This window comes from Nelumbo lutea, chromosome 1 (assembly GCF_056320005.1).
Source record: "Nelumbo lutea isolate HS-2025 chromosome 1, American lotus-T2T, whole genome shotgun sequence".
Lineage (NCBI taxonomy): Eukaryota > Viridiplantae > Streptophyta > Magnoliopsida > Proteales > Nelumbonaceae > Nelumbo > Nelumbo lutea.
The window spans coordinates 163,954,834-163,968,255 of NC_142684.1; the positions used below are offsets into that span (position 1 = coordinate 163,954,834).

The 13,422-nt window shown below is 36.5% G+C and overlaps 1 protein-coding gene across 2 annotated transcripts; it reads right to left on the reverse strand.

Annotated features, from left to right (window-relative positions):
* Positions 1-3,692: 3,692 nt before the first annotated feature.
* LOC148878875 (nucleolar/coiled-body phosphoprotein) lies at positions 3,693-12,080 on the reverse strand. Of its 2 annotated transcripts, none has more exons than XM_088960244.1 (5): positions 11,444-12,080; positions 10,742-11,037; positions 10,552-10,641; positions 4,180-4,544; positions 3,693-4,049 (listed from the first exon to the last, which is right to left on the reverse strand). In XM_088960244.1, exons 1-5 carry the CDS (start codon positions 11,619-11,621, stop codon positions 3,785-3,787), a joined length of 1,194 nt encoding a protein of 397 aa, XP_088816370.1. In that variant the 5' UTR covers positions 11,622-12,080; the 3' UTR covers positions 3,693-3,784. The 2 variants fall into 2 exon arrangements, with proteins under 2 accessions (XP_088816370.1, XP_088816371.1); XM_088960245.1 differs by having other exon boundaries at positions 10,973-11,037; positions 11,444-11,790.
* Positions 12,081-13,422: the final 1,342 nt, after the last annotated feature.

A 13,422-nucleotide genomic window follows, 5' to 3' on the forward strand; every position in this document is an offset into this window, starting at 1 on the left:
AAGAGATAGGTTGTATAATTTTTTGGTTGGACTGAATGCTAAATTTGATCAGGTCCGAATACAAATTCTTGGCAAAGAAGAAGTGCCTCCATTGAATGAAATCATAGCCCTTGTCAGAGCTGAGGAAAGCCGCTGTGGAATCATGCTTGAGCCTAAAGATCCCGAAGGCTCAGCCATGGTGGCAAGGGGAGGAAGTTATAGTGGTTCAAAGGGTGAGAACAATCTGGCTCGTGACACAACCACCCGTGACTCTAACGATAACCTCTGGTGCACCTATTGCAAGAAGCCCAGACACATGAAAGATCGGTGCTGGAAACTTCATGGGAAACCTCCCACATCTAGCAAGGAATGGGGAAATCGAGGAGTTTCAAAAAGAGTTCAACAGGCCCATAATGTCTCCACAACCCCGCAGCAAGAACACTCAAGTCAGGGACCATTTAATGATGAAGAAATTGAAGGCTAAGGTGCTTCCTGAAATCCTTGAAACCAGGAAGTGATTCTACCTCTCTTGCTCTCTCAGGTGAGTCTTTATTTCTAGGATTACATGCCTCAGCTAGTGTTTTTCCATGGATTCTTGATTCCGGAGCTACTGACCACATGACACCCTCTTCACTACATTTTCTCACCTATACACCATATCCTAGTAATAGAAAATTTTCTGTTGCTGATGGTTCTTTCACCATAGTGGCAGGGATTGGGAATATTCAAATTACTCCATCCCTATTACTTAAAAACGTGCTTCATGGTTCTGGCCTATTTGCAATATTGACACATTGTACAAAATTTTTGATGGCTGCAAATGCCGCTTTGAGGTTTATCCATGTACATGACATATGAATGTATAAGAAATGGACAAGGCTCGGTAAATTTACAAGAGCAGATTCCAGAATCACCTGTATTAAGTTAAGTAACAAAGCAGTTATTTGTATTTTGCATAGAAGTTTTGCTTGTAACAGGTCACTTAACTGATGTATACACAGCAAAATTTTTCTCAGAAGTGAGAAATTCCTAACAACACTAGCACACTTGCTGCTATTCCATAACCACAAGTATGACAACATGTTGAGGTGTTCGTAGTTACTTTGCATTGAACAGAGCTTTAGTAATGCTTTGTTCATTATGTATATGCTTTCATCGTGTATAAAGGGAACAAGGATTGATTAATTGAGAGAATGTGTTACAGGTTCAAAACTCATGTTGAGTCTTTGAAGTTACCACTTGTAACAAGTCGCCTGACTCTACTTGTACAGCAGACTTATTCACCTGTTCATGGACCGGGGATTTCACATAGTTTCAATCTCAGTCTTCATGATAGGCCCATTTGAATTTTCGCAAAAGTTTAACCCTGAGTCTGGCGATGAACAGGTCTAGTACCATGCAAACTCTTAGGCGCTCAAGATCAATGAACTTGTTTCAAAACTAGAATCAGGGGATGCACCCATAGCAAGGACTTGAGCCAATATCATTTGTGACCACAAATCTACATTTCTAATTCAATGCCCATAGACCATGTATTTGTCAAGAATGCTTGTGTTATCTCTCTCATGGGAGTTGTCTGCCATTCCTTTATTTGCATATGTAAAAGAAAGCTTGCAATACCCATAAAACAATTGAGGGGGCATTCTTTTTTTGGACTTTGAGAGGGAGGAAAGTTGGTTAATGGGATTTTGATTCTCATTGATTAAGAAACCTATGTTCTTTTTTTAAATTTATGTAGGGACCAGTGAAAGTTTATTTTCCTGGGTTGTGGGTAAATAATTTTCCCACCTGGAAGAAAGTCACTAACACTTGAATGGGATAAATGTCCCTTTTAATAATGAATTTTTATGGCTAAAATGGCCATTGCCTTCTTTACCTGAAAAATAAAAGAACATGGGTAAATGTACTTACCCGGGTAAGTATTTCCCAGGAAAGACTTACCCGGTTAAGTGCATTTACCTGGGTAAATAACTTACCGAAAAGCGAACAGGGCTTGAGTGGTAAAAGTCTTCTTTCCATTTTTTTATCCTTTCTAATTTTTTTAATTACTTGGGATTGTTATTATATTTTTTTATGATGGGCTGGAATTTTCTATCAATATAATATAACTTAAAACACATAGAAATGCAATAAAACAATTCTCACCCAACAATATACTTATCTGCAATCTAAATTCTAATAATACCTTTGTATAAACCGAATGCTAGCATACATTTCCAAGTTGTGGCCGATCATCAAAGGAGATCTTAATCACCAAATGCTATCGGACTTAGAGTGGACCAAGAAGTAGGACCACTGAAGCCAAATATTGACACATAAAAAGGTCTTTTTGTTTGTTCAATTCTTAAAAATGTTGGCTTGGTTAAAGTTGACACATAAGAAGTAGGACCACTAACCGTTAACCAGCCGTTAAGTGGTATTTGAAAAAGACAAAAATGCCCTTTGAATGTCATCTAATTTTCTTTATCAACCATCCAAACATTGACAAAAAAAGTAACAGTTTCAGATCCTTGCCTCAATGCCTCTTCTATTCAAGAGGTTGGGGTCACCGAATGCCCACTCAAACATGACCCCAACTTTCTTGAATGGAAAAGGCAAAGATTTGGGATTATTAATTTTTTATCAATGTTTAGATGGTTGATAAAGAAAATTAACACTTGAAGGGTATTTGTGTATTTTCAAATGCCACCTAACGGCTAGTTAACAGCTAGTTAACGGTAGATACTGGATTGTCGCATTTTAAAAGTTTAGATACTGAATTGTCGCATTTTAAAGTTCAGGGACCAAACTAGACCCAAAGTATATTTAAAATACATATAATTTTATATATTACAATATATAAATTATAATAAAACTTCTATATAAATTTATTAATATTAATTTCTTTTTTTTTGTCTCAAAGAAATATAAATGGACTGGAATTAAATCCAAACCTGACTTAAGATTCCTATATCATACTCTAATTCCAGTTTTCGCCAATTAGATGATTAAATCAGATTCCGATGTTTTTGGATACCCCCTGCTTACAACTGAGGCTTTTGCCGAAGCACAATATGTGAAGCAAATTCCACACTTTTGATCAATACTTTTGAATACAAGTTAAACCGTTCAGTATGTTAAAAAGTTGAATTTAGAAGTTCAAAGTTATTTATTCACCTGAGAGATTGATATCACTTACCTAGATAAGTGATACCTAATAAAAATGAATTTTCCGTATATTCTATATAAATTTGAAAAAAAGAATATGGGAATTTCAGTCAATTAGAACCAAAATCTTATTGACCGACTTTCCCCTTCAAAATTCGAAAAACAAACAGGTCTTATGATATTGGTGGGAATGGAAAGAGAGTCCAAGATCGAGAGAAGGGGTTGCTGGGATGTCAAGGAGTAGAGAGACCAAAGTTGGGGGAAAGGGAGAAAGGGGACTGACGAGGGAGGATACATCAGGAGACAGGGATGGGGTGAGGTGAGGTGAGGTGACTAGATAGAGGTGGAAGAGAACTGAGGAGAGAGAGATGGCGATTGGCGAGGAAGAAGAGGTGGAAGACCAAGGAGAGACCAGTAACAGCTAAGGCAATGGCAGGTCAGTGAATTTGACTGCTTGATTGACTGATTTATTGGATTATTTCTAATATCTAAATTATATTTTAAAGTTTAAACCCGAGCAAAAACTGTTTTACCATTCTAACCAGGATAACATGACTAGTTCAAAATTTTGAGCAACTGGTTCAATCGAACCGTTAAATTAATCTTTTTATAGATTAAGTAGTTTACAAGTTTACATTGATATTTCGGTGGTAATTGATTAACCAAGCCACTGTTCCGCACGACGATCACCCCCTCCACCCACAGCATGCCGAATGCTAATCTTCTCGCTAGCATATTTCTGCTGAAGCCATTCGAATGCATTCATGTCCAGCTTCCCAGTTACAGATTTCCCTTGCTTCCTACGAGCTTGCTGCTCTCGTACAGATGCCCAAAGTTTCTGAATTGCGTCCCGTTGTTGTGATGTAAACTTCTCTATGTTATCAAAGGCATGTTTTACTAGGATATCAATGACAGTTTGGCACCTGAAGGAAATAAAACACGATTAGGTATGATGTATTACAGCATTAACACCACTGTGTTTCTTTCCCTGTGCAAGTTAAAATAATAAATAAACAAGGCATAAGATGCAGAATAAGAAGCATTGAATCTGACCATGGAATTCTGTAACGCCTTGCAGCAATCTCTAAACAAAGAATTAAAGCTTCTCTCTGTGACTTGAGGAATCTCTTGGATTCCTCTTCCTGTACCTTCTTGCTCATAGAGGTCACCTCCTTTCCTATGGCTTTTTCATCTTTCTTAGATGTGCTCGGAATCAGGGCTTCTAGCCCAAAAGGATCGAACTCTTCTTTCCTATGTGCTTCAGGAGAAACAGATAAGCAAGTCTCCTGTTCTTGGCCATTTGCATCTGTTCCTCCTCCCTCATCTTTTAGCGCAACAGTTTCTTCCATGTCATCATCCTTGGTTGCAACAGGAAGGCTTGATATGTATTCTTTTATCCGTCCGGCTGCTTTTGAAAACTGAATGATAGTGCCACAAATAAAAGCACCATTTCAAATAAATTTGGACGTGTTCTAAAAAAAATAAAAAAAAGCACAAGATCATCAATAAAACTTCTATTCTTCTCTCATGAATTTGTCCTCATTCTCAAAAGAAACTTGGCATAAAATGTTAACATTATATGATGAAAATCAAGCCAGAGATATCATGGTTGCCAAGGCAATGCATAGGTTATGCCTGGACGATAAGGCATTTTTTGGGGATTGCCTTGTGCCTCAACCTTGGTGTTTCTATATGTAAAGTACAATAATTTTTAAGGTGCAGCTAAACCATGTCATATCGCATAAACAAGGTAAAGGTGTAAAGGGCATATCTGAACAGATTGAGTAAGATGTTTTAGGTTAATTTGCTTGTCATTGTTGTACGAGGCTTATATTTTGGTTTTGGGGTGGTCTGTTTTGATTGGTAATTGAGCGATGTTTTGTTTGCTTTTATTGTAGTTAATTATCCTTCAGGTGATGTCTTATTACCTTTCCTTATGCCTTCTTTTTTACTTAAGGCTATGTTTGGTTTGAAGGAAAAGGTAGGGAAACCTTTACAAACCTTGTGTTGGCTTCCCTGTCTTTCCCTTCCTTTCCCTACCTTTTCCTTCAAACCAAACATAGCCTAAATGAATTTTATCTTTACTATCAAACAAAATAGGTAATTAAGGATGAAAAATGGGGATGGAAAAACAAGTACAAAGTTCGCCGGCCATCAAAGAATGATAAGAAATCAGAGAGAAGAACTCTTGCTATCGTAGTAAACAGCAAAGAAATAGTTCACTTAGAAGAAAATATAGGGGAGAGAGAGAGAGAGGAAAAAAATATACTAGCAACAACTGTAATTTACGAAACCAAACTTGATTTCATAAAATTACAGTATCTTGATTTATTGACTCAACTTTTAAACTCAGATATCCCTTTACATAATCTAATTGGACTAGGAAACTGACCTAAATCAACTTCTAATTGCTTTAGAACTAAGACAAACCCATAGATAACCAGTAGTGTGATAGCAATTTCATTCTTTTAGTATGACAACCCATAATATCTTGTTCAAAAAGATTCATTGTGTTTTGTGGTGCAACCCAACATCTACTGAATAGAGAACATAAGTGATTCCATACCTGACATGCATAATGTCTAGAGAGAAAAAGATTATTAGAGCACATAAAACACACACATATGGGGTAAAGCACCAAGATTCAAGGTACTTAAAAACACACGCTCAATGGTTTTTTTTTTTAGTTTTTTTTTTCAAAATATGATTTTTAAAGACATTTTTTAATGGTTTTTTTATTTTAATAAACCAGGGTCCCAAAACACCTGTAAATAGGTGTATCGAGACCAAAAGATAAGATACGATACGGTACACCCATATTGGGCGTATCGTATCGATACTTTGAACATTGCCAAGATTTTCTTTTTCTTTTGGAGTCTGTCACAGGTGCTTATGATTTGAAGATAGGCTTCCCAACAGAAAGCCTTAACTTTGAGGGGAGAGGGGCCAGCGCAAATTGCTTTCAAGGGAAAGGCAAGGGAGAAAATGGCTATTGGTTGGCTCTAGCTGTTTGAGGAAAGAATAAAGCACACCATTGGAGTTGGGGATCTACAGTCTACACCCTCTCATCTGAGCCCAAAGGGGGAATACAAGGTTCAAACTTCAATTTTTGGATAAGGTACACAAGGACATCTAGTGTGGTTTCCATTAATAGAGGTCCCAAGAAAGATTTCCATTACTAGAGGTTGCCAAATCTGCCCAAAACTTCACCCTATTCCCCACTTGAGGATCATATCTAACATGGCAAGAAAAGATAAATAATATGGTAATAATTGATTTCCAAGGACATCTAGTGTGGTTTCTGCAGATACCAGAGTCTCACCCAGCCCATGTATGCTACAGAAACAAGCCTATTCATAAATAGAATAGAGAAACAAGCTAAGCTAAAATTACCCTTCATCATGTAAAAAAACATCACCTAGATGATGCCTAAGTGGGCTCCTAGTCTCTTGGGCTAAAAGGCACTCCACTGTGGTTACTATGAGTGTGGTTACTAACTCTAAGAATAAAACAAAAGAGCGTTGTTACTAACTCTAAGCAAACCTTTGACAGGTGAAAAAAAAAAAAAAAACTGAGGGATGGCACTTCTGAAAGTGCCATTAAGAGGTGGTTGAGAGCTTAATCATCTTGCTTGTAGTTTCTATTCTTCTTCAGTATATGGCATATTACCAACAAATTGGCTCCTTACAGCAGATAGCAAGTTGAAACTAGAAATAGACCTTTATTTCCCTATTCTCTATCTAGAAGAAATGGGAAATTTCACAATTGGGAGAACTTTCTGTTGTCAGCTTAATAATAAACAGCAACTTTTACGGCCAATAGCCACCAAAGAACCTGAAAAGGAAATTACTAATTATAGAAACTTACTATGCAATAAATTGTATTATTTATTCTGCTTGGAATTAGAAATTTAAAATTTCATCCAATTATAAATGGTAACTCAAGAATTACATAAGTTGACCAAGCTTCTTTTGAGCCTTTCAGGGTTTTAGACAGAAAGCCAATGACCAGAGGTATGAAGACTGAAGAGAGGGGGAAGTGATATCATATAAAAGAGGTTCAATCCTTCCCAACAACTGCAGGAAGTATACTAATAGGGAAGGAGATCATCCCAAGTCCCTATCCAAGAATAAGTTGGAAATTTTATTATTAAGTTACGGTTGTTATAGAAATAGAAACCAGACTACCAATCAAAGTGATAATTTGTCAATGAGACAAGCAAGAGATTTTCTGAATTTTTATGTATTTATAAATAGTAGGGAAATTATTGTAAATTTTTTTATAACTAGTGTCAGAAAATTTCAAACACTAGTAGTTTTTCTAATCACATTAGAATTTGGTTTTCCTAATTAAACTAGAAGATAGTTTCCCTAATTGGGTTAGAAGTTATTATTAGCACATCAAAGTCATAGTCCTATGTCAACTAGGATTGCCTACTTTCTGATTTAGTGGTGTTTCTTGGTCTTAAAGCAGGAAAACAAAGGGAAGGGCTAGTTAACCCTTCCCCATTTCTAATAAGTATATTTAAAGCCTTTCCTTTTCAAGAGAAGTTTGTGTATATTCTCTTTTTCTATTACTGCTGTTGGAGTGATTCAAACAACCAAAGGTGCAGACTCCATGCTTTGGTTGGTGCTGATGCCAAGGAACCTGTTGTGCTAACTCCAGCAATGACTTATCTCTTCTTCCCTTCTGTTTTCTTAATTTCCTTTTTAAAGTTGATTTGGTACCAACTTTCCTATAATTTTTTTAATAGATAACTGACTCATCCTATTCTTCATAAATCCTCTTACTCTAAACATGATTTACAGATTTATAATTAACTCCCAAATAGATCTGTTCACGAGCCAGGCTTTGGGCCTGACTTACACTGTGTCGGGCTTGGGCTTCAGGCTGGGCCCCATTCAAATTTTGGCAAAAGCCAAGCCTGAGCCCAGCCCATGAATAGGTCTACTCCCAAACCCTGCTCCAAGCCCATAAAACAGAAGTTTCTATACATCCTACATCACCGGTCTGACCATGGTTGGATTGGTCAGACCTATCCATATATGTTACACAATTTGAGAAATAATGAACATATAGTAATCCCAGGAGAAAATGGTAGGAAATCAAACACCTCTAACTTAACTAAAAACAAAAAATAAGGGTCAAATTTCATGCCTTTATATAATGTTTTCCACTATTCAACATGAAGAGAAAGGAACAAATAACAGTGTGATAACATTAAGGCTTATTGGGAATTTTTTAAAGAAATAAAGAAGAGATATTTGTCCTAACTATGTTATGAGTCATGGAAAGGATAAATTTTATTTAATGTTACGATTTACACTGAATATATGGAAAATAGGTAATTCCAAATTCCAAAAATTTCCTTGAGGGCTGAGATGCTTGCAGCTCTTGAAGGGGTACAAAGAGTCAAGGATATGCATTTTAATAAGCTGATCATAGAAGGAGACTCTGAAGTGGTGGTGAACTGGTTAAAAGAAGATAACTCTAGGATATGGAATTACAGCAATGAAAAGAGAAAATTTAAGTGGCTGACTAAGGGCATTGAAATTCAGTACAAATGGGTAAAGAGAAGCGCAAACTCACTGGCAGATGGTCTAGCTAGGCAAGGGGTGAACAGAAACTCTATATTTTGGGCTGTTTTGTAATTGTTTTTTGGTGTTCAATGGTTGTACTCGGGGTTAAGATGGTTTAGACCCTTTGCTTTGTAATTTCTCATATTTCTCATATTTTTAATTCAACCCAATTCACAGTTATTGATAAAAAAAAAAGGTAATTCCAAAAATACATAAAAACAAACCTACCATAATTGGTATTTTTTAAGTTGCCAATAGTTTGTAGCAGATATAGAACATAATGGTACTTTTTAATCTGCCCAAAAAAAGCATATATTGCATTGGGTTCTAAATGTGTGATGCATTCTGTAATTTTTTGTTCTCTTTTTTTTCTTCAAACTTACAGTTCATTTGGCTTTTAGCAATTAGCAATTGAAGTATGACTTCAATAAAAAAGCAATTACTCATAAGAAAATAGCAGTTAAATTAGAGCCAAACTACCTTTTCTTGTAAACCTGGTCATCAACTCATCATTGATTTGACAATTGATTGTCTGGTTTTTAAAACACTGCTTAAAACAAATTCAGCAATCCCTTAACAATCCCTAGTCCCCAACCTAAGTAATCATCTAATAACCCTAACCCCATCTGCTGATTCTTAAACCACTTCTTGAGATAACAAAATCTAGAAAAAAAAAATGAGAAAATCATTATAGATATTTTAAGACCTTACCAGCATGCCAAAAGATCACAATTATTGAAAGGTGATTGCAACACTCTCTGAACCATGGAAGCCCTTTCTCCTTTTTGGAATTGCTTTCATAAAGTTAACATGGCTTTCTAAGTTCAACAGATTAACAATCTTACCTTTTTAGCAAAATGACAGAATCACAGATATTTTTATGGTCATATTCTTCTTACTCCTTTGGAGTTTGGACCTAAGGATCTGCAGTAGTCCTCCCTATATAATATCTAAACATCCTACCAAAAAGGCAATTGATAGTCAATAGAAGACCTATTAGAATATACATTAATCACATTTTCTTCCTAGAGACCAGAGAGCTTAAACAATCCTGACATACAAGATTAGGTAATATAAGTACTGTTTTAAACTCACTAGAGATAGTGGCCTCAGTCTTTAATTTTGATTTTCTAAATGATTCTTAGCATCTATCCTTTGTTGTACCATCATTGTGTTATCATTCTTGCACAGAGAGCACATATGGCTATATGGGGCACAAGAGTTCATTATTCTCCTTACTATCATGATGCAGATATTAATTCCATGAGACACCACTGGAGTTTTATTTTAATTCTTAGCCGGAAAAACTGATAAACATTCTCAGAAGGATTTGATATAGAAAAAGATCTTATGTTCATGAAAGAAAGCCGAGGCATTGTTGGCATTTTTTACTATAAATGCAAGGGACAATCAATTATCCTTCCATGTGCTAGTGTTCAAATATGCAAACATTTTGATTTACTTGCAAAAGCCAGAAAAAGCAGCACAATTTGTACACTATGTAAAAGGGAAGTGCTTTAATTGCACAGGAACCTACTATTTGCAACAAATGGAGCAGACTCACTTATTGATCAAAAAAAATGGAGCAGACTCACTCATGGAAAGATGTCCTAAAAAACCTTTACATAAGGGAAATCTGTTAGCCTTCTCATAGGAATTTCTTCTCCCGGTTTAAAAAATAGGCCTGCCCAAATGACTGTAATATGTGAATATGTACAATATTAAGTTAATGCAAATCTCCTTTTAAAATAATCCAGTATGCAAAGTTTTCAAGTCAATACTTAGAAGTTTATTATATATATCTCAGCATGATATTGGTAATGCCTACTAATACCAATGTGCATACCACAAAGCTGTCATCTGTGTATAGGTCATTTGCCACCACTGCTCTAATTGTCCATGCCGTTAACTGATTTTTCTGCTTCTTACTGAGGCACTGCAAGCAAAAAATATGTCAGAGAATCCACCTCATAAACCTTAGCACATAAATAAAAAAGAGTATTGCAAAACTGGAAAATCCAGAGCTAAACCCTCACATCGCTAACATCTTGGGCTGCCGAAAATAAAGCATGATAGTCTGCTCGCAACGAAGGGTCTGTACAAGCCGTTGGAGAAAACATTGCAGTTTCTAGAATGGCAAAAAAATAATCACTAGTTCCTTGCTTAACACTACCAGCCTGAATAAGTTGCATCGCAAGCTTGGATGCTTTGCTGAACTTCGCAGGATTCTTTATATGCGATGTTATCTTCCGCATCGCTTCTATTACCTGTGTCTCAGAGGCATCCACCGTTGTTTTGAACCTCAAACGCTTTTGTGGTGCAGTAACAGCAGCTGCTCATAATTTACAATATTCAATTGTGTTAAAAAAACAGTAAAACCAATACTCTGGTTATAAGAATACATAGAAGTCCATGGAAATTACACCGGAAAAATAAATCAATCCGAAATACTTGCAAATAAGTTCTAACTTTTATTCAGGGGGGCTCAAGCCTCAGTTGGGAAGATAAGAAAGTTTATCTCCTCCTTTGTAATTAATATTTCTGATTGATTAATGAAATGTGTTATTGATCAAAAAAATACTTGCAAATAAGTTTCATTAGAAATTGAGATGCTTTCAACAGATTATAGAATTTCAAGCCCTAAAAACCCTAGAAAAACCAATAACAATTATTCAGGCTTAGTTGCATAAGGACCAAATGACATGTAAAACAGAAGTGTTTCCTCGATTATGTCGTACCATCATTCTGTGGTTCGGGAAGAGGTTTTTCTCGTTTGAGAGCGCTTTTGAGAATGGGAGCGGGAGCGGGAACCGGAGATGACTCCTTCTTCGTAGCTTCAGAAGATTGTTCTGAAACCGAAGGCTGAGGCGGACGATTTGATGGAGGCGGCAACCCTTGAAACAGGTTTTCTGCCATTGAATTCAGAACGCGCACCAGAATGTTTGATCCTGTTCAGGAATTTCCGACGAGCGTCTTTCACCGAGGAACCTATGAAAGTTGAAAACCAGTTTGACCTACGGCCCTTACTCGGATCGATCGACTGAGCAACTTAACCCAGACGGGCTTGGCTTTTCCCCGTTCAATTAGACTACAATCTCACTCAAGCCAAACCGATAACAATCGGTTGAGTGGCTCCGTTGAGGGTTGGGGTTAACCGGTTGAACCCAAGCGCAAACAGCGTTTTTTTTTCAAGTACACAATAAGAAGTCTAGTTCGAAACTTCGACCAACCGTTTCGATTGAACCGTTGAAGTAATCTTTCCAACAACGAGTGTTAAAACCCGGATCAAGAGTATCCTTTAGATAGATCCTCTCTCTCTCTCTCAAATTCTTTTGGTTGCAGTAAAAGAATGGATTAGACAAGCCTTGGGCATTTCGGAGCAACTTGATGACTCCTATCCCGATTTATGTGGATTAGTCTTCCATGAGAGTTGCTAAACCAGTCAACAGCCTGATTTCCTTTTTGCAATCCATATGGTAAAATTAGAGTTGCAGGGGTTTTCCTAGTTCGTACTCCGTAGGATTAAGGGTGTCAATGGATCAGTTATTGATAGGGCTGTTAACGGGTCGGGTTAGGTCAGTTTATTAAGATTTTTCTAATCGACCTGACCTGGTTAAGTTACCTGAAATTGAAATCGAAACCGACCCTGTGTTAAGCAAAAGTGACCTGGTCGGTTTGAGTCGGGTTGGGTCGGTTTCGACTTTAAGTTCAACTATGGTAATAAATTGGTATATTGAAGAAAGAAGACTGAAATTTGATGTAAAAAATGACACCTTATTCTATTAGAGAAAGAAGACTGAAATTGGTAGGGGGTGAACCAAGTTAAAATAGAAGTTATCAAGAAAATAGAAAGTCAAATTGTATTAGAAAAAGAAGACTAAAATTTGTATATTTCAAGAAACCTTTTAATCTAAATAAAAAATGACACCTATTTCTAATTGTAATTGGTTGCCTATTTGGTGTAAGAGACCATAAAAACTATGATCATTTCATTCTTTTCTTTAAACTTTTCCAAAAAAATTCCTTGCCTGATTGTCTTATAATAGTTGCCATTAATGTCATTCCTAACTAGAAGACTAGAAATTAAGTTAAATTGTAACTAGGATAGAGACAACTTAGTTAAGTAGGAACTAAGTAGGTTGTAACTACTAACTAGGAACTAACTACTGACTACTAAGTCGGTTCGGTTTGGGTCGGTTTTGGTTTTCACATATGAAAACTGAAACCGACTCAAACCATCAGTTTATGATTTTTTACAACCCGAAACTGATTGGTGCTGAAGAAAACCCGATCGACTCGAGTTGGGTTGGTCCAGGTTGGGTCTTCTTATGAACAACCCTAGTTATTGTACCTCGTTCAAACCGAAATCAATTGGGAAAATGAATGATCAGCCAAGGGTCAGAATTTGTAGGCTCAAATTACTGTCGAGGTAGGTGCCAGCTCGGAATTAATGCCAATTCATAGAGAAGCGTCGGTATATAAGTGTGGGTTGTTGACCTTTTGAATGTTTATAGCTCTGCAGTGGAAATCAGAAATTTGCATTGGACGAATCCGTATTTCTCCGAAATTAATTTGGACGGATTGAATAGACTAATAATAGATATTGAATTGGACCAATCTAGACTTAATGGTTCAAAGTATTTATTGGATTGAATTGGACCTAATCCGTCCATAATGAATTTATATTGGATTGAGTTGGACTGAACCAATATCTGAT